The sequence below is a fragment of the Centropristis striata genome, chromosome 6, assembly GCF_030273125.1.
Source record: "Centropristis striata isolate RG_2023a ecotype Rhode Island chromosome 6, C.striata_1.0, whole genome shotgun sequence".
Taxonomy (NCBI): Eukaryota; Metazoa; Chordata; class Actinopteri; order Perciformes; family Serranidae; genus Centropristis; species Centropristis striata.
In genome coordinates, this window is record NC_081522.1 from 37,556,256 (window position 1) to 37,578,681 (window position 22,426).

The window sequence follows — 22,426 nt, forward strand, 5'->3', positions numbered from 1 at the left end:
GTCCTCTGATCGTTCTTCCCTCCATTCTTTCCTCCTTCGTTCATCTCTTGCTTCCTTCTGTGGTTTGACCCCTCACCCCTCCCTGAAGACTCCAGCAGCTGTTGGAGGAGAGAGAGAGGGAGGAGAGGGAGGAGGAGGAGGAGGAGGAGGTGTTAGAGGTTGATGACTCCAGGTTGGTCAGAGCTTCCACCCTCCTGCAGCCATTCCCATCCTCCGCTTCCCCCGAGTCAGCATTTTAATTTGTCTTTATTTTGCGCAGGTATTCCCCCACCTGGAGTGAGACTTCCCCTTCCATTAAACACCTTTAAAACAATATAATCAGCTTTTTATCTCTCTTTAGATCCTCTGTGTGAACCCTCACGCTGCATCCCTGCTTTCTTTTTCATCTTTTTTTATGTTTTTATTGACTTTATAATAGATTTTAACCCTCTGGAGTCTCCAAAAACTGCAAATAATCCAGACTTGTTGACTCCATCCAGACTAGAAAACAAAGCAGCGTGGAGCCCTACTGTAAATTTACCTCTAAAGTTCTGGCTGTAAACTCCATGAGGCCAGTTTCAGTTTGATGATGATATACCAAGTAAAACTGGAGACAAGCTCAAATATATTTAGTATAAAATGATAGAACTGGATGGAACCCTCTTATATGTTAGATTTGACACCTTTGTTCACATTTGCAACATTTAAAATTCTTTATTGAGCATGATAGTGTTTTGAAAGTAAAAAAAAGATTCAAAATCACATTTTATGTTGCACTTAAAGGACTAAAAAAGACATGAAATGACCAAAAGAAGACACAAAATGACAAAAAAGACACAAAAAGACACAAAATGACCAAAAAAACCCATAGAAGACACACAATGACTATAAAAGACACAAAAAAGACACAAAATGACCAAAATTGTTACGCTAAACACACAAGACACAAATAAAATCGAGTCCCACTTGAATAAAAACCAGAGTTGATGACAGGATCACACACAATCACAAGATCACATTTATGTTGGTTTTTCTTTGTTTCTTTTTGGTTCAAAATGTTGATCCAGTAAGTCAGAATAAAAAATCAATTATTATCAGGTCATATAGGTAAATATACCAACATGGCATTTAAACATGTTTTAAGTGGTGAATACAGGCAGGATGGAAAGGATTAAAAATGGACAAAATAGCCCAAAAAGACTCCATAGAGTTAAAGAGGTCATGATATCTTGTTGGGTGATAAATAAAGCTTCAAAGTTGAGCAAAAGTTTAGCGAAGGGAAAAACTGACACGACCATTTTCAAAGGGGTCCCTTGACCTCTGACCTCAAGATATCTGAATGAAAATAGTTTTTTTGGTCCCCACGAGACTCCTCTTTACAGACTTTATGCCCATTTTATGCTGATTTCATGCAGTTTGCAGCAATACCATGCATTCTGCTCCTTTTGTCCTATTAAATGTAAGTGTTTGTGCATCCTGGGGTTTTGATGTGATATTCTGGAGGGTTTTTTGATCATTTTCTATCAACTCTTGCAAAATAAATTGCAAAACTTACTTGCACCAACTCAATGTAACAAATGGTATTGAATAAAAAATTGCTGAAACAGCTTGTGAGACAAAATTTGGCATGAAAATGGCTAGAAAATCTTCAGCTTCATCTCAGATTAATCTTCAGTTCTCAGCTTTCAGATGATGTTACTTCTTCTTTGTGGCATCTTATTGTTGACCTACTATCTCCCCCTAAAAATCTCCTGCCCACAACCCCAAATCTTTATAAAATGGACCTGACACCGAAGGGTTAATCAGCCTTTAATGTATTAAAACTATGCATAACAGTGGATTATTCCACTTTACTGTTTTAATCTTCTTTTTTGTTTTTGTTTTGTTCAGTTTATCCAGATGAAACATTGCTAACCTTCTCTGTGTTTGGATAAAAATATTTATCCAACAGATCTGCTTCATGGATTTGAGTCACTATTTTTTTTATTTTTTTTACTCCTTCACGCTTTTTCTGTTGTTGCTTTTGCTGGTTTGACTCTGATGAGATGCCTCCCTCCTTTATTTACAAAAATAAATGCTGTCTTTTCCACAAACAAGCTCATAAAAACACAAATACTTTACTGTCAGGAGGTAATAGTCAAAGCTCTCTGTATGTTTTAGAGCATGGGTCTCAAACTTGTGGCCCGCGGGCCAATTGCGGCCCTCATGATGATATTTTGTGGCCCCCACCTTGATATGAAAGTTTAATGTGAGTTTTATATGAACGGCACTTTACCGTGTTGTGTGTGGAAGGTCCCTTTAATTACTTTTTTAATAATTTGGTGTCTTTTTTAAATAATTTTGTGTTACCTTTTTGGTAATTCTTTTTTTTTTTTGGGTCATTTTGTTTATTTTTTTAAGTAATTTAGTTTTTTTTCTGTCATTTTGTGTCGTTTTTCAGTAATTTTGTGTCTTTTTTTCGTCATTTTGTGTCTTTTTTTCGTCATTTTGTGTCTTTTTTAAAATAATTTTGTTTCTTTTTTCTGTCATTTTTTGTCTTTTTTTAAGTAATTTAGAGTTTTTTCTGTCATTTTGTGTCATTTTTCAGTAATTTTGTGTCTTTTTTTCGTCATTTTGTGTCTTTTTTAAGTAATTTAGGTTTTTTTTAGTCATTTTGTGGGATTTTTTTAGTCATTTTGTGTCTTTTTTTGGTCATTTTGATACTGCCTCCAGCGGCCCCCAGGTACTTTGAGTTTGAGACTCCTGTTTTAGGGTAAATGTGAATATCTTGAAGTTATTTAAAACCTTTGTTTGCCCAAAAGACAGTGTTGCTCTGCATTGTTACGTATTTTATAAAAACGATGTTTTTCACCTGCAGATGTTTTGTTATAAACTTGTTGTGGAGCTGCAGCTTGTTTCATCTGTCACATATGATAAATTATGTCTCTGATTTTTTAATCTTGTCTGAATATTTCAGCGCCACCAAGGAGGAGGTCCCTGACAACGAGCAGGAGAAAGGAACGGAGAAGGAGCTGACGGAGAGGAGCCACGAGGAGGCCGAGATGGTGAGACTCTGCCTCTAATATCAACTAAATATTAAAATATATTTATACTTTATGAGAGTTCAGACATGAAGCGGGTTCTGTAGATCTGATACAGCCATTCAAATAGTAAAGACAAGATTAATATTTATATATAATAGATATTAAAAGTTATGTAAATTAAATTAAAGTAATAAGGTATCTAAAAATAATAAATCAAATAAAACTACTAAAGTCAATATTTCTAAATCAGGGAATAGAGGAAACCATTCTTAAAAATCTGAAGTTGTGCGTTAATTTTTTATGTTTGTTAAAATATTCTATGTACAAATTATATAGTATATATATTTATATATTTATTTATTACTTATTTTATTTAATTAATTTAATTTATTAAATTATTTCTGTACCTTGCCATCTTGTTTCTATCTGGTATTCTCTCTGGTATTTTACACAAAGTTTTTATTGTTTTTTTGTGTCTTTTTTGTTTTTCAATCATTTTGTAAATAAAAACACCAAAAATTTACAGGAAATCAGCAGAATAATTGTTCTGTGAAACGACTCTGAGTTGCTAAAGTTTTAATGAAAACTAATTTAAAAAATAAATGTATATATTTTGATTAGAGCTTCCAGATATCAAATTATTATGATTATTTTTATCTTGCAGGAGGTTCAGGAAGCCAGCGACCACGAAGAAGCAGAAGAGGAAGAGGAGGAGGAGGAAGAGGAGATGGACGTGGAGGAGAGCTCCGATGATTCTGACTCTGAGTCGGATGAAAAAGGTACGAAGGAGACGGTTTGGTTTCTTTTTTACCATGTCGGTTTTGACGACTTTTCATTCTGCCTGAAAAAAACACTTAAAAAGTGTTCACCATGCCATGTTGGTATCATTGTTTTCAGCACAACCTCACCTATATGACCTGATTATTATTTTTTTCATTTTGACTTACTGGATCAACATTTTCAACACAAAAAAACACACACAAAATTACAAAAACACATTTTACAAAAAAACATAAAACACACATAAAACACACAAAAACACACCGAAAACACATACCAAAAAAATACCCAAAAAATGACAAAAAACACATAAATACAAACAAAAAAATGACAAAAACAAACAAAAAAATGACAAACAAAAACACATAAATACACACAAAAACACACATAAAAAAACACACACACAAAAATTGACAAAAATCACACAAAAACATTTAAGACAAAATATTGCATTAAAAATGCTGAATGCAAACTGCAACATGTTAAAAACCTGCAAACACTTACGCTTGGTCAAGATTTTTTTTACCTTTGCTGAAAAAGAGTTGATGCACTAAATTGGACTTGGAAACTTCTGAAAAAGCTGACGTTTTAACAATGCAACGTCATGAAGAAGTCTTGCATATTTTTATTTTTTATTTTTTCATTGTTTTTGTGTGAAGCACATTAAATTGCTACATGTATGAAATGTGCTATACAGATAATTATGCCTTGCCTTGCCCACTTGTGTCTGTGTTGTATCTGTGAATATCTAATCTGATCTGGTGTGTTTCTGCAGAGAACTTCCAGACCGAAAAAAAAACTAAATTACTTTAAAAAGACACAAAATGACAAAAAAGACACAAAATGTATAACTATAATAACCTTTATAATCCCAAATTGAAAAAAAAAAAAAGAAATTAGCTGTAAAAGCATCTTTTAACACCAAAACACTGTCTACAAGTCTGCGTTTTTGTTGTGAATATCTAATGTGATCTGGTGTGTTTCCTGCAGAGAACTTCCAGGCCGAAAAAAACTAAATTACTTTAAAAAGACACAAAATGACACAAAAAAAGACACAAAATGACCAAAAAAAGACACAAAATGACCAAAAAGGATTTTTTAAAATTACAAAAAAGACACAAAATATCTGAAAAAGCACTAAATTACTTTAAAAAGACAAAAAAAGACACAAAATGTATAACTATAATAACCTTGATAATCCCAAAGAGAAATGAGCTGTAAAAGCATCTTTTAGCACCAGAACTCTCCTCCTGTCTGTGTTGTATCTGAATATCTAATGTGGTCTGGTGTGTTTCTGCAGAGAACTTCCAGGCCGACCTGGCCAACATCACCTGTGAGATCGCCATCAAGCAGAAGCTGATCGACGAGCTGGAGAACAGCCAGCGGAGGCTGCACACGCTGAAGCAGCAGTACGAGCAGAAGCTGATGATGCTGCAGTGCAAAATCAGAGACACGCAGCTGGAGAGGGACCGCGTGCTGCAGAACATGAGTAAGAGCAGGAACCGTCCATGCACTGGACATCATCTTAGGGCTGCAACTAACGATTATTTTAGTAATCCATTAATCTGTCGATTATTTTTTCGATTAATCGGATACATTTTTTTCTTTAAAACCCATTAATTTCCAACCATTTATTCAAAAAACAGAACTGATGGTGCAAAAAAACTTAACAGGATTTGTTTGAAAGTTAGAAGTTGTTCTCCACACACACACACACACACACACACACACACACACACTCCCTTTGTTGAGTCACTTTGCATTGCAGTTATTACATCATTGTAGTAAGTGCAAGTTAAGTTCATTCATACACCACATTGAAACAGCTTGTTGACATGTTTAACCCATTGAGGCCTGAAAAACCGCTGGGCAATTTTAAAATCTAAAGTTTTAAAATTTAAAGCCTCTAATTTTCTGGAAATTCTGGAAAAATTCTGGGGAAAAAAGTGTCAACTCTTCTACTAAATAATAGATTTTTCAGCCTCTGTAGCAGATAGAAATGAAAATCAAAAAAGTATTTTCAGAGCTTATACATACTACAAAAATGACGTATCTGCTTTCCAGGCTTCAATGGGTTAAAGCTTGATCTGTCACATACCTCAGCAATAATAATAATAATATACTGTAAACTACTCGGCAGTGTCAATGTATGGGTGAGAGTCACGGCCCAGAGTCAAGCACACTCAAAATTCTTTCGAAATTTTCTAGTTTTAATCAAATATTTATCAGTAGCACTGATTGTGGGGGGAATATTACCAAGATAAATTGTGCAAAAATCATTATTAATCTCAAAGCCTACTATTGAATTAATTTTCTCCACTACATCCTGCCAGTATGAATTTATAAACGGACAGTCCCAGAAGACATGGAAATGATTCCACACTCTCTCCAACACTTTCCATAACATGTCTGACCTTTCAGAAGCTGTTTTCATTTTGGGAATGATAAAAAAGTCTCGTGCACATTTTAAAAGCACGGAGGAGTTTTCAGCGTGAGAGAAAAAGCTCACAGAAGAGACTTTCTGACAGCTGCAGATGAACGTTTCTCAATGTTTAACGCCAAATAAAAATGATTATTTTGTGCATTATTTAAAGTTCTTTACCACTTTTTTTTTCATTTTTTGCGTCTGTGTTGCACTTTTACAGATACAGTAGAAAGCGGCACGGACGACAAGTCCCGTAAGATCAAGGCGGAGTACGAGAAGAAGCTGAGCGTCATGAACAAAGAGCTGCAGAAGCTCCAGTCGGCCCAGAAGGAACACGCCCGCCTGCTGAAGAACCAGTCGCAGTACGAGAAGCAGCTGAAGAAGCTGCAGATGGACGTGGCTGAGATGAAGAAGACCAAGGTGGGACTGTTGTCCACTTTAACCACCAATGTACACAGAACCTGGGCTAGTGGGTAAAGGATCTGATAGCAGATCAACAATAAATGTCACATAGAAGTGGTGAACATCATCTGGAGGCTCAAACCTGAAGATTAATTTGAGATCAAGCTCTTCTAGTCATAAATATGCAATTAATTAATCAATTATTAAACCTATCTAGGTGTATAAGGGTTTAGAACATTATCATATGAGTATATGAAGTCCATTCTCATGCTCACTTATGTTTCCTAAGTTGTTGCAGCAATTTTTGGGTTGATATTATTTGTATTCACACACATTTTCTTCTGAATTAAGCCATGTGTTTAACCCTTTGATGCACAACATGGGTCTAAAGTGACCCGACTAAGTTTTTATTATATTCTATGTCTTTGCAATAAATTAATTTAATCAATCAGTATTTCAGGTTTTCCTCAATTTCCTCAAATTAATTTGAGCATCATACATCCTAATTTTTTGTTTTCATGTCTTACTTTTTGAATAAAAGCCCTTTTTCTAACACTACACTTCTAATGAACAAGGTAATTTTTGACCCATGTGTGTAAACTTGATGTAATAATGCAAAAACGATTTATTCTTCATAAAGTATGAAAGGAAAATGGATATAATGATCTACTGTAATAAAAAAAGATATTCAAACACACAGCCAGCATTAAATAACATGGGAAATTAATGCAGGTCATCTTTGACCCATGTTGTACATTAGAAGGTGTTTATATGTTGTGCATCAAAGGGTTAATATCGAAAATTGATAAAAAAAAATGGTCAAAAACCCTCCAGAGTCCCACATTAAGACACCAAAAGCTTGAGGAACACCAGAGAAAAATTCATGCTGTGATTTGGTTTCAAAACTTTTTGCAAGATTGAACATTTTTGCAAGAAATTGCATATTTCAGCAATTGGAGAGTGAGCACTTCTGCTGAGAAACCGTGTTGTATCCAGCGATGGTTCTAGACCAATTTTTAAATAAGGATAAGTTGAGAGTGTATTAGAGCTTAGAACACTTTGATATGAGTGTAAAAAGTCCATTTATATGTTCAATTATGTCTCATTAGTTGTTGCAGCAGTTTTGAGGGTTGATACCATTCGTTGCATAAAGTTGGTGCTAAATTTAAACATTTTATACCACTCAAGAATCGATAAAAATGTAATATTAATATTTAAATGTAAATATAAATATTAATGTGTTTCTTTCTGTGATTGTTCCAGGTCCGCCTCATGAAGCAGATGAAGGAGCAGCAGGAGAAGAACAGGATGAACGAGTCTCGCAGAAACAGAGAAATCGCTTCGTTAAAGAAAGATCAACGCAAGCAAGAGGTTGGTGATGAGGAATTATTTAAGAAATTGGCAAAAATACACCGTTTATCGGAGAAAGAAACTGTAAAAACAGTCACTTTCCGGCAGTCCTTGAATGGAACATATGTTATGAAAGTTTCTGTTATAAAAAAGTGACCAAAACGAAGCTTCAAATCTTGATATTTGTGTCAGAATCTCTTATTTCTCCATGTGTCGTTTAAAATAAAGCGAACGGTCACATGACAAATATTCACTGAGAATCTGTTTACACAGAGCAGAGAGGAGAGGACAGGAGAGGCTGGAAACATGACAATACTGAGAATATGTGTTTTTTTTCTTGTTTTTACAACATTCATAGACACTTAGAAAAGTGTTTACCGTATATATGAATTACATTTTATTCCAATTTTTTTATAAAGAAAAAAAATCTGAGAAATTCAACTTGCGTTTTTTCATCTTTCTTTCTGATTTCTGTCAATTTAACTGTGTTATTCTGCACAGAAGACATGTTTGAGTTGTTCCCACTTCTTTGCCATGATTGTGCTGATTTCATTCAGCTGGGTTCAGAGGGTAAAATCATCATCATTTAACTGCTGTTGATGCTGTATTTGTGTTTCAGCACCAGCTGAAGTTACTGGAGGCTCAGAAGAGACAACAGGAGCTGATTCTGAGGAGAAAGACTGAGGAGGTGAGCAGCAGCTGGGCTGTACCTTTACACAATTTATGCAGAGAAACTGCATATTGGACGCAGAAATACATGCAGCGTGCTTTTTTGTCCTCACGTTTCTACTCTGCCGTGTGTGTGTGTGTGTTTGTTTGTGTGTGTCAGGTGACGGCTCTGAGGAGGCAGGCCAGGCCGACCTCAGGTAAAGTCATCAGGAAAGTTAATCTCCCAGAACCGATGGACTCGTCCTACAGACCTCCATCTGGACGACTCTACTCCTCCGGCAACGTGGCTCCTAACGGCACCCGGTGAGAGAGAGTGTGTGTGTGTGTGTGTGTGTGTGTGAGCGCGTGAACTAGGGAAGGAGATGAACAATAAATGACTGTATCATCTGCATAGAAATGGAATGAGGCTTTTGATACATGATCACAAACATTATTAATGTATAGCGAGAACAAAAGAGGACCCAGGATCGAGCCCTGGGGCACACCTTTTTTACCTAAAGGTTTTTTGAGTTTACTACTGTGGACGGGTGCAGCAGCTAAATGCATTTTAGCATTCAGTTAAGCAATATCAGTTTGAGTGTACGCTATATTAACAATATTTTCACCCCTTTACTTTACTGTCAGCCAGTTCTGTTAATGCTTTCTTCAAAATCACCAGACTCCATTAACAAAAAAAGTAATTTTGCCTTGCAGAACATGGGAGTTGCTGGTTGCCAGCTGTCTGTTTGTTTGTGTTATTGTGTGACTTTTGGTGACTAAGAACTAACTGTTTAATACACCAAATTCAAACAATATCAGAAAACTAAGTGATTGAGGCAGCAGGTAGGCCAGCAACTCATGTGTTCTGCAAAGTAAAATTACTGTTTTTGTCAATGGAGTCTGGTAGCTTTGAGGAGCATCAATAACCCGCTACAGTTCCCCCAAAAAAGGCTTTCTGACTGCAGGGAAAGCAGGAAAATGATATATAAATAAAATTATATAAATATAGTGTTTACTTAAACTGATACAGATTTTTATTTTTATTTTTGTGTTTTTGTGGATAAATATGTTTTTCTTCTGACCCTGTCACTCGCTGCTCACTGCAAAAAATTAAAACTCTTTGTGAACTCCATTGTCGAGCTTGCAGCAGCTTACCTTTTAGACAGAAAATAGTGTGAGTGCACAACACACATATGTGTTCTGGGTCTGGTTCGATGCCTTTAACTTTAACCTGTGTGGTAACACAATTTAAGTGAGGTTGACTGAGAGATAAGGCTCATCAGCTCCATGCTCCATCCAAAATTGGAGTTGTAACAGGTACCAGAATCATCCTCGAACATAAAGTCCTCTAAAACCCTAAAATGTTACATAAATTTCTCTTTGCATGCAGCTGTTTTTCCATTATTATGTTGGATTTGATGCACAACTCTGCCCCTGCAGCATGCTGATGAGCTGAAGTTTCTCCCTGACTGTTTGTGTGTGTGCAGCTCTTCTTACAGGCGTACAGTCGGAGTTTACTCCACCAGGATCGCTCGTAACAAATGGCAATCTCTGGAGCGCCGGATCACCGACGTCATCATGCAGAGGATGACCATCTCCAACATGGAGACCGACATGAACCGCCTGCTCAAGGTAAAGCTGCAGCAGCACGTGTTGATCTGTCAGATACAGAACTGAAGAAGGTTAATCACCACAATATCCTATAAAATCCTTTTTTTTAAAAACAAAACTGGATAAAAACAAGTCTTTCCTTCTCTTTACGTCGCTACATTTACCATGTTACACATTTATAAAGAGTAGGGTTGTCACGATACTAAAATTGTCAACTCGATACCGGTACTCAGGAAAATATTTGATACTCGACAACATTTTCGATACCACAAGGACAAAAACAAAGACCCCAAAATTTAACAGAAATATTTTTATTAACAAGAAAAATGCAACATGTAAAAATGAACAGAACCACAGGTTAAATATTTATAATAAAAAACAGTTTAAGAAACTGCAACTATGATAACAAGCTTCAGGTCTGAGGTAGTGCAAAAAATAAATATAAACAATAACAATTAGAACAATATTTTCGGCTGTGTGTGTTGCTGTTTGGTTGCAGGTCGACTTTTCTCTGCTTCATTCTGAGAGAAAATAACACTTTTCAGTCACCAACATTTATGTAAACTTATTAACTCTATGCTTATGTATACTGACACTGTGTATACTGGGGGTATCGATACTTTTGAAAATGAAAATTTTATATGTTATATTTGACACCTTTGTTCACATTTGGAACATTTTAAATTCTTTATTGAGCATGATAGTGTTTTGAAAGTAAAAAAAAGATTTAAAATCACATTTTATGTTGGACTAAAGGACTAAAAAAGACACAAAATGACAAATAAAGACACAAAATGACTAAGAAAGACACAAAAAAGACACAAAATGACCAAAAAAAGACACAAAAAGACACAAAATTACTAAAAAAAGACACAAAATTACAAAAAAAAAAACGTATTAACTTATTGACTCTATGCTTATGTATACTGATACTGTGTATACTGGGGGTATCGATACTTTTGAAAATGAGTATTGTATCCGGATACAACGTTTTAGTATCGATACTTTTTTGAGTATCGATACTTTTGACAACCCTAATAAAGAGTCTGTTAGACTGAAATGTGCTAACCGTGTTTGTTTGTGTGTCTTGTTTCCGTAGCAACGGGAGGAGCTGACGAAGCGTAAGGAGAAGGTGATCCGTAAGAGGGAGCGTCTGACGAAGGAGGGGCCGGAGGTGGAGAAGGCGGTGCTCCCTCTGAGCGAGGAGGTGGACGCTCTGACCGCCAACATCGACTACATCAACGACAGCATCGCTGACTGTCAGGCCAACATCATGCAGATGGAGGAGACCAAGGTGAGGAGAGCGTTAAAATCCTAAAAGTTACATGTTAGAGAGAGAAATTATCTCTTCACAAACAACTTTTATGGTTGTTTTTTTAGCTGAAGTTGTATGACTTCATGTGTTTTTTCCTCCAGGAGGAAGCCGACACTGTGGACATCTCTGCTGTGATTGGTTCCTGCACGCTGACAGAAGCTCGTTTCCTGTTGGATCATTTCATGTCCATGGCCATCAACAAGGTACCAGCGCTAGAAATACAGTTTATCTGGAATAATCACATCAGTTCATTGATCATATTTGATTATTTAAGACACATATCAGCACCTCCCACTACCATTTTAACCCCAAATCAGGTAATATGACATATGATGATGATAATAATAACAATAATAATAATATAATAATAAACTTTATTTATATAGCACATTTTTTTAAAACCACAGTGACAAGGTGCTTCAAAAAATACAATCCAAATAAATATATAATTTTTGCACAATTTTAATTTCATTAATATGGATATATTATATATTATTTAAGTTTTTATTAACCAAATCTACAATCATGGAAAAAAATATTACACCACCCATTGTTTTCTTCACTTTATTGTTCATTTTAATGTCTGGTACAACTAAAGGAACATTTGTTTGGACAAATATAATGATAACAACAAAAATAGCAGATAAAAGTTTAATTTAAGAGCTGATATCTAGACATTTTTCATGGTTTTCTTGATAATAACCAAAATCATTATCAATAAAACCATGGAAAATGTCTAGATATCAGCTCTTAAAGTAAACTCTTATCAGCTATTTATATTTACATCATAATAATGTAATTTAATATACTGAACATGGTCCTTAATAAAACTTTTAATCTTGGTGCATTTTGCAAGATGCAGAAACAGAAGAAAGTGTTTTTGTCACGTTTTTACTCCAGCGAAAGTTCAGAAAACTCATGCTGAGTCATTTAAACTCAGAGATTTTAATAAATAAAACTTTAATCTAATCTCTGCCCTGCTCAGGGTCTGCAGGCGGCGCAGCGGGAGTCTCAGGTGAAGGTGATGGAGGGTCGGCTGAAGCAGACGGAGATCACCAGCGCCACGCAGAACCAGCTGCTCTTCCACATGCTGAAGGAGAAGGCCGAGTTCAACCCGGAGCTGGACGCTCTGCTGGGGAACGCTCTGCAAGGTACCAACAACAACAACAACCTTTATTCCTCTTTGTTTTTATTTATGTTGAGGTTGAAGTGAAGATGAGGACCCAGAACACGGACCAGACCCCTGATTTAACCCGTCCACCTCCTGGAAGTCTCCTTAATATCATGTCAAAAAAACAGATTTTATCCTATAAGGAAGATTTTTCCCTTCTTTTTAGTAAATGCTGTTAAAATGTAGCATTTAGCATCATTGAGCCTTCCAGGAGGTCAGCTGGTTTCTGGTCCGTTGCATGATTGGGCCTGTTGCTCTTTGCCTGTTTTGCCTTCTGCTGAACAGAAGCTGGCCTTAATAGTATAAAAATCACTATAATAAAAAATCCTTGCATGCTCCAGGTGACAGAGTTGATTTTATAGCTCAGTTTGAGGTGTTCCTGCCAGCGTCTGTGCAGCAGGAGGCTGTTTACAGTAGCTGCACTTCTCTTTTGTTTGTTTCTTTGTAGAATTCGGGGGACAGTGTTTTTGATTTGTGCATTGCCTTTTTTCTGTTCCCCCACGTTTTTTTGTTTTCTCATGTTTTTGCAGAGCTAGGTAACATCCCGGCCGGTAAGTCAAACCCACATTAGACTCTTTCTCTGTGTTATGAATGCATGGTTCCTCCTCCCTCTGCACTCTGACTGTAACTAACTGACTGTAACATGGAGCAGGTGCATGAGGTGCGATGCAGCCAAGGCTTCCCTCCATCCATCTGCTGACCTCTCCCCTCCTCCTCCTCTTCCTCCTCATCTGGATAAACTCTGCAGCCCAATTCCAATCCGGCCCACACAAACCAGTTAGTGGGGAGTGGGAGTGCGTTATTAAGCCGTCTAACAGAGAATCTGCACCGATGCATGCTTACAAACTGAATGGCAGCACCTGTTTTGTGTCCGGGATGGAGGAAACGTGATTTCTGTTATATAGATAGACAAAAAAAAACCACAAAATGACCAAAAAAAAGCCACAAAAAGACACAAAATGACAAAAAAAAGCCACAAAATGATCAAAAAAAAGACACAAAATGACAAAAAACACACACAGAAGACACAAAATGACCAAAAAGACACAAAATGACTAAAAAAAGACACAAAATGACTAAAAAACACACAACAAAAGACACAAAATGACCAAAAAAGACACAAAATGAGAAGACAAAATGACCAAAAAAAAACCAGGGAAGACACAAAATGACCAAAAAAGACACAAAATGACCAAAAAAAGACACAAAATGACTAAAAAAAGACACAAAATGACCAAAAAAAGACACAAAATGACAAAAAAAACACAGAGAAAAAAAACACAGAGAAGACACAAAATGACCAAAAAAAAAAACAAAATGACCAAAAAAAGACAAAATGACCAAAAAAATACACAAAATGACCCAAAAAGACATCAAATGACCCAAAAAAGACACAAAATGACCAAAATTGTTACGCTAAACACACAAGACACAACTAGCCACCGATGTTTTGCAGCCAATCTTAGCGCCCCCTGCTGGACTTTTCGGTAGAATGCAGCTTAAGGCACTTCCTGGTTTGCCTCCCTGCTCAGACCTGGAGGTTGCCTCCTGGTCTCATCCAGTAACATGGAGGGGGCGGGGCTTATAACCTGTACTGCAGCCCGCCACCAGGGGGCGATCCAGATGTTTTGGCCTCACTCGTGGGAAGCCGTCACGTATATATATATACTTTATATACAGTTCTTATGCAATGTTACTTATGTTTATCGTGTTATTATTTCAATGTAAAAGAGTCACAAAACTGTTTCTGAGGGTGTCGGAGTTGGATTGGAATTGGGTCTTTGTCTTCCTCATCCTCCTCCTGCTCCTCCTCCTCCTCCTCCTCCTCCTCCTCTGTGCTGCAGCCTCCATGCTTTAGCCTCCTGCTAACAGAGACCTTCTACCACAGGACCACATGATGTTTAGCTGTCGGAGCCTGTCGGAGCAGCGGACTAATGACACCTCCTCTCACTCCTCCACCTTGTTGTCTCCCCACATCTCTATCTGTAACCCCCCCCCCCCCCCCCCCCCCCCATCTGACCTCTGACCTCTGACCCTTTTTCTCCATCCATCTGATCCCATTGAGCTCAATAAGGACGAGTTTTACTGTCTGTCGATATAAAGAGCATGGCGCCGCGCTGACATCATCTGCTTCTGTTCCTACATCCATTCTGAGCAGCGTTTTATTTTTAAAGTAAAGAAAATAGTTTCACCCTTTAGTGAAAGTGAGCAAAAGGTTTAATTATTAATTCAGTTTACTCGGTAAGAACTATTTTAGAAAGCATCTCATCGGCCAAACAGGTTTTCTCTCCGCTCTAATATTATTTATTAATCTTCTTCACAGAGAACGGAGATGATAGCAGCAGTGATGAGTCGGCTCAGAGCCCGTCTGCAGAGGGAAGGTACGTTTACATGCTTTTATATTTAAAAATGCTCAGATTGCAGTTTTCTTGGCCTGTTTGGATTTTTTTAAAAGTCTGACTTGTTGACTCTGAGTTTCTTTCTTTCTTTCTAAGAACTATATAACATTTTTGTATTTTTTCTTAATGGAAAATTCAATTATATGTGCACAATACTACATTGACGATTAAAAAACGTATATTATATAGTATAGTATATATATTATTATATATACTATACTATATTATAGTATAGTATATAGTATATATAAAGTATTTTTTTTTAAAGTTTAAAAAGTTAAATTATTGTTGACAATGTTAAATGTTGCATGATTATAATAAAAACTTGAAAATAACCATTTTTATGAATAAATAATGATAATAAAATATAATAAATCTATTAATTAATTAATTTAATTTACTTATTATTAAGAGGATGTTTAGGATATGAGAAAAAAATAAAATGACATTTGACATATCGTAGCAGGATTTATGCAAGTCCTACAATTTTTTTTGTAATATTGGATTTTTTTCCCAATATTTTCCAATGATATTAAAAACCTTAAATGTTTCAAAGTGCAGTCAAATGTATTTATATTTATTTATTTAGTATGTAAAATGTGACTGCAGGTTGAATAGCTCAATAGCTCATTTTTGCATTTTTTTTTTAAAGGAAAACTTGAGATTTTTGTTAAGTGCTGTGACTGCAGGTTGTATAGCTTGATCTTTTTTTTGGTTAAAGGAAAACATTTCGTTCTAAGTCTTTCAAAGTTTCTAGAATCATGTATATGTATGTATATTTATTGCCACTAACATATAAACTGGTGTCTTCCTGCAGCTCCTTGACGTCAGATCTCATGAAACTCTGCGGAGAAACCAAAACAAGAAGCAAGGTACCACACCATGGTTTTATTCTCCTCCTCTGCACGCTCTAACCGTCCCTGCGCCTCCTCCCGTGTTAACCCTCTCCTCTCCTGTTGCCCTGCAGGCTCGGCGCCGGACCACCACCCAGATGGAGCTGCTGTACGCCAACAGTGACTCCGCCCCCGACGCTCCCTCGGCGGACTTCTCCGGCCCGATGCTGCCGCTGGCCGAGACGCCGGAGGGGGGGAGGAGAGGCGGATTCGTCAGGCTCATCAGTCAGGGACTACGCAGCTCTCTCCCCCGGCTTTTCCTCTAAAATGGGCAGCATGTAAGTCCAGCTCCTGCTCTCTGCTCCTGCTAACACAATAATTATTTTTATCTTCTCTACTTCCTGCATGTATGTTTGATGTCGCTGCTGCAGCTTTAAATCACTTTGCTTCACGTTATTCATGAGCATCCTCACCTCCTCTAAAACATGGGTCTCAAACTCGCGGCCCGTGGGCCAATTGCGGCCCTCATGACGATATTTTGTGGCCCCCACCTTGATATGAAAGTTAAATGTGAGTTTTATATGAATGGCACTTTACCGTGTTGTGTGTGGAAGGTCCCTTTAATTACTTTTTCTTGTAATTTTGTGTCTTTTTTTAGTAATTTAGTTTTTTCTGTAATTTTGTGTCTTTTTTGGGTCATTTTGTGTCATTTTTTTCCGTAACTTTGTGTCTTTTTTTGTCATTTTGTGTCTTTTTTTTGTAATTTGTGTCTTTTTTTGGTCATTTTGTGTCTTTTTTTAGTAATTTAGTTTTTTCTGTCATTTTGTGTCTTTTTAAAGTAATTTAGTGTTTTTTCAGTAATTTTAGGTCTTTTTCTGACATTTTGTGTCATTTTTTTTAGTAATTTTGTGTCTTTTTTTAGTAATTTTGTGTCCTTTTTGAATAATTTTGTGTCCTTTTTTTTGGTCATTTTGTGTCTTTTTTTAAGTAATTTAGTTTTTTTCTGTCATTTTGTTTCTTTTTTTAGTAATTTTGTGTCTTTTTTTTGGTCATTATGATTCTGCCTCTAGTGGCCCCCAGGTAATTTGAGTTTGAGACCCCTGCTCTAAAAGCATGTAAAGAGGCGCCAATATTAACATTTTTACGGCTGATTTATTACTTTTTCCTGCAAAAAGTGCCTTTACTTATCCCCTATTACAGCTTAATTTACACACTAAAGCAATAAATACTAACCAGACTGCTTTACTGGTCCACTTTAAGTGATTTTTATGTTTAAATGGCTGCAAAAAAAGGCATCAGAAATATATTTTAATGTAGTAAAAAGTCTGCAGTCTTAAACATGAGCTTGGCGAAGAACCATTTTGGGACTTTAAAACCAGGTAACGAGTGTTTCTGTGTGTTCTGCATGCTCATCTCTTCATCGTTGCCGTTATTTTGTGTTGTGTTTCACATCCTCCAGTTGTTTTACCATCTTTTTTTTTTTTCTTTCTGCACTTGTCTGTGTTGTGCTGTTCCTGTTTGTATAACTTGTATGAAACTGAAAAACGATCAGTTCTGGCTCCAGAACGTCGCCCGGGTTGGAAAAGCGAGCGCCGCCGGAGCCCTCGCCGCTCTCTCGCAGGAAGACGTATGACAAGGCGGCGGCCGAAAGGGCAAAGGTCAAGGAGATTAAACAGTAAGAGCTTGTTGTCGAACGATGTGGCTGCAAAAAAAAGAATCAAAAATAACTTGACTTCAGCTCTACTAATCTTCCTTCTGTGGGTTTTTCCTGCTGAAGAAGCATGACTGAAACAGCTCTGACGACCTCTGACCTCACAAGTTCTGCACTGAATTTAAAGTCTGATTGATCTGAACTTATCTATAAATCTCTTTATTGGAAAGTTTTGACTCAAATTCAGTGTTCAACTTGCTGATCAACCCCTTTGCTGCTGATCTACTGATGATATGAATCTTTTAATCACTTTCCCTTTCTGCTTTCTTTCTTATCAGTAAATTGTTTGACTGAAAAAGACTAAAAAAGAATAACACTTCTAGATTACTGAATTTAATGTTAATGTTAATAATACAGTTCAGAGTAGTTTCTCAGATTATTCTTAAAATATATACAGTCATGGAAAAAATGTTTATTCAACCCTTGTTTTCTTCATTTTATTGTACATTTTAATGCCTGGTACAACTAAAGGGACATTTGTTTGGACAAATATAATGATAACAACAAAAATGGCTGATAAGAGTTTAATTTAAGAGCTGACGTCTAGACATTTAACATGGTTTTATTGATAATGGTAATATAATAATAATTTTGGTTATAATTAAGAAAGCCATGGAAAATCATTATATTTGTCCAAACAAATGCACCTTTAGTTGTACCAGGCTTTAAAATGAACAATAAACTGAAGAAAACAAGGGTTGAATAAACATTTTTTCCATGACTGTATATATATATTTTTATTGTCTGTTTATTGGTATTTTAGACAGCAAACAAACAGGAAATCCTGCAGAGATGTTATCCAAAATAATACAGAAACTACCAAGTTTTGCATACACACAGAATACTGCAGCCCTAAATTTACTCCCAACATGCATGTTCAGAGTTTGAGTGCATGGGATTGATACATGAGAACTTAATATCGTTGCATTCATGTCATACGGCAAAGATAACTTTATAGTGGATTTGATTGTAGTCACATTGGCTCTCATTTATCAAACGAGCGTACGACAGAAAGTTAGCGTCAAGTGGACGTACGATCATTTCTACGCAAGGCTCTGCATTTATCTCAATTCTCACGATGTGATTGGCCAGATATAATTTTATTAAATTTTTTAACTCAAACAGCAATACAATGCACAGTAACAAACAAGAAGAAACGAGTAATTTAGTTTTTTTTCATGGATTTTGTGTATTTTTTGGGCATTTTGTGTCTTTTTTCAAAATAATTTTGTGTCTTTTTTAGTAATTTTGTGTCTTTTTAATAATTTTGTGTCTTAATTGTAATTTTGTGTCTTTTTAGTAATTTTGTCTTTTTTGTATTTTTGTGTCTTTTTTGGTAATTTTGTGTATTTTTGTGTCATTTGTGTTCTTTTTTGGTCATTTTGTGTCTTTTTTAAGTAATTTAGTTTTTTTCTGTCATTTTGTGTCTTTTTTTTATAGTAATTTTTTGGTCATTTTGATACTGCCTCCTCAGGTAATTTGAGTTTGAGACCCCTGCTCTAACAGTCCATCATAATAAACATCTTATTTTTTTATTATTATATTTCATTATTTCTTGAGTTAACAAGAAGTTGAGTTAATTGAATCAATCAGACTTTATTTGCATCACACTTTTCATACAAATAACCAAACACAAAAACAAAGCAAAATAAAACCAGTGTCTGATCTGCATTGTAGTAATATTTATGTCACTTCGTCAACACTTTATGTTCTGATCTTTGCTTGCTTGAGCGAAGCTAGAATCTCTGTTTTGCTACAGTGGAGTATTTATTTTTTTCTTGTACCGTTATCAATATCTATAACAATAAGTGTTTAATTCAGCAGCTAATAATCAGGTCTCAGGAACATCAAGTCTCTCTCTCCTCCAGGAGGAACGGCTGCCTCCACCTCTCCTCCAGCCACATCCTGCGCTCCGTTTCCCCTCCGATCCCCGATCCTCCAAAGTACAACCTTTTTATTCGCCACATGGTTCAATGAAATGTCACCTTTGTTGTGCAGGGAAACACAGACTCACAGGGTGTGGATTTCTTTCTTTTCTCTCAAGACTTGAATCACGGTTAAAGGGAGTATTGTACAAAACACTTAATAAACCCTCTAAACCCCAACAAACATGTTGTCTTTGAAAAATCTCCAAAAATTCACCGTTTATTGTAGAAAGAAACTGTGAAAACAGGCATTATCGTCTGAGTTTTCACTTTCCGACAGTCCTTGAACAGATCATTGGTTAAGAAAGTTTCTGTTAAAAGGATTGACCAAAACAAAGCTAAAAATGTTGATATTTGTGTCAGAATCTCTTTACTCTACATGTGTCATTTAAAATAAAGTGTTTGCACAAACCAGATCCTGTTAAAAACATTAAATTCTCCTCAGAGACACTGAAGACATGATTGATTCTGCTGAGACCAACGGTCATGTGACAAATATTCACTGAGAATCTGTTTACACAGAGCAGAGAGGAGAGGACAGGACAGGAGAGGCTGTTTACACAGAGCAGAGTGGAGAGAATACTGAGAATATGTATAATATGTGGAGAAAACGTTTTTTTCCAACATTCATGACAGTTGTGGACACTCTAAAAAGTGTTCATATATAGATTACATTTTAATCCAATTTTTAAAAAGTAATTTATCAGAGAAATTCATCTTGCGTTTTTCTTTTTTTATGATTCATATCATTTGGTTTATTCTGCACAAAGACATGTTTGAGTTGTTCCCACTTCTAGCCATGATTGTGCTGATTCCACAGAGCTGCAGGACTTATAGATTTATATAGATTTTATATATATTGCAGTGAAATACAAGGACACAGTGAGGGAAATTTAAAACAAAACAGTCTGAAACTGCTTGTTGGGGTCAGAGGGTTAAACACACTGATTGTTTCTCTCTCTGGGATCAATATGTAATTACAATTAACCAAAACAGCGTCATCGTGTTGAGCTTATTACTGTTATTGAACCCTAAATAATCCTCTTTACATGAGCCCTTTGTTCACATCAGTGGGCTTTTTATCCTGCACACAGCGGGCCTTTTACCGCTCATTCATGGAAAAACTCCTGAATATCGACGTCTGGATCTGAGGTTCACTATCAGCTCGTCCACAGTTCTTATTGAACACTATCAGCTGCCAGTTTGTCCACACGACCGGCCAATTAGAGATCAGTGTGGTTGGTGTGATGCTTATTGAACTTGTGGTCCCTGATGATGCTTCCAAATGATCGTCTGTCCTGTTTTTAATCTATCACGGGCTGGAAAAGAGGATCTCCTGATGTTGTGGGTGTTTTTACTGCTCTTCTTCTCTGCAGCACAGCAGGGTGACTCCACTTCTGTCTCCTCACATTTCTTTATAATCTCCTCGTCACATCTTTCTATTTTTTGATTTGCAGCATCGTGCTAATCAGTCACCAGAGCTGCCTGCTGTGCATGACTCCTGCCTCTGTAGCTGCACTCAGATTATTAGTCCAGCTTGCATTTATTAACTGTGTGTGTGTGTGTGTGTGTGTGTGTGTGTGTGTGTTCGTGTGTGTGTGTGTGTGTTCGTGTGTGTGTTCGTGTGTGTTCATGTGTGTGTGTGTTCGTGTGTGTGTGTGTGTGTGTGTGTGTTCGTGTGTGTGTTCGTGTGTGTTCGTGTGTGTGTGTGTGTGTGCGTGTGTGTGTATGTGTGTGTGTGTTCGTATGTGTGTTCGTGTGTTCGTGTGTGTGTGTGTGTGTGTGTTCGTGTGTGTGTGTGTGTGTGTGTGTGTGTGTGTGTGTGTGTATGTGTGTGTGTTCGTATGTGTGTTCGTGTGTGTGGTGTGTGTGGTGTGTGTGGTGTGTGTGTGTGTGTGTGTGTGTGTGTGTGTGTGTGTGTGTTTTTGTGTGTTTTTGTGTGTGTGTGTGTGTGTGTGTGCGTGTGTGTGTGTTCCAGGGGCGTCATTAACCCGGTGCCTCCCACTAAAAGCAGCCGTTCGGCCACGCTGCAGTGCGTCCACGTGGCGGAGGGACACAGTAAAGCCGTTCTGTGTGTCGACTGCACCGACGACCTCCTGTTCACCGGATCCAAAGGTGATTACCCACAATCCTCCTCACCTCTCCTCTCGTAGTTACTCTCCCGCTCCTCCAGTGATCGGAGGGTCGGTGGTTCGATCCCCGACCATGGCAGCCTACATGTCGAAGTATCCTTGAGCAAGATACTGAACCCCAAATTAAACGATAATGCCTGTTTAAATTCATTTAAAATATGCAATTTGGCTTTATTTTATTTTTGGAACATTATTGTTAACACACCTGTGTACAAAATGTTGGAAAAGCTTCTGGAGAGCAGATATGAAATAAACACCCACAAAGTTTGAATAAAACTTTGCCACAGATGTCACATATTTCCCATATGGTGGCTGATATCGTACATGTTTGAGCTACAATAAAAAATAATAGATTTTTCTGTAGATTGTGCACTGATTTTGCACCGATGCAATAGTGTAAAAAAAATACTCAGAAGGTTCCCTTCGCAAACAAAAAATGTTATTCTATAAATAATATTTCATTTTATTGAACATTAATATTTAAAAGTATTATGCATGGTCGCCCATAAAGTTGCAATGATTTTGTTTTCAGCCAAAATCCTCTTTTGATTGTGGTTTCATTTCCATTGTGGTATGTTAGGAAGAGATTAATTAAGTTTTGACAAGATATTCACTTTATCTGTCCAGAATAAATCACATTTTATATATATATATATATATATGTGTGTGTGTGTGTGTGTGTGTGTGTGTGTATAAGCCATTGGCAACCAATTCTAGGAATA

The 22,426-nt window shown here is 36.7% G+C and overlaps 1 protein-coding gene across 1 annotated transcript in view; it reads left to right on the forward strand.

Annotated features, from left to right (window-relative positions):
- Nucleotides 1-22,426, forward strand: part of kif21a (kinesin family member 21A) — an 81,203-nt gene that overhangs the window by 48,681 nt on the left and 10,096 nt on the right. Inside the window, 19 exon segments of the mRNA XM_059334340.1 lie at nt 2,936-3,023; nt 3,667-3,781; nt 5,083-5,271; nt 6,428-6,627; nt 7,873-7,980; nt 8,579-8,647; nt 8,789-8,931; nt 10,095-10,239; nt 11,318-11,512; nt 11,635-11,736; nt 12,519-12,684; nt 13,235-13,255; nt 15,028-15,085; nt 15,921-15,975; nt 16,071-16,196; nt 16,198-16,274; nt 17,489-17,611; nt 19,516-19,590; nt 21,551-21,687. Coding sequence (XP_059190323.1) covers nt 2,936-3,023; nt 3,667-3,781; nt 5,083-5,271; nt 6,428-6,627; nt 7,873-7,980; nt 8,579-8,647; nt 8,789-8,931; nt 10,095-10,239; nt 11,318-11,512; nt 11,635-11,736; nt 12,519-12,684; nt 13,235-13,255; nt 15,028-15,085; nt 15,921-15,975; nt 16,071-16,196; nt 16,198-16,274; nt 17,489-17,611; nt 19,516-19,590; nt 21,551-21,687 — 2,192 coding nt within the window.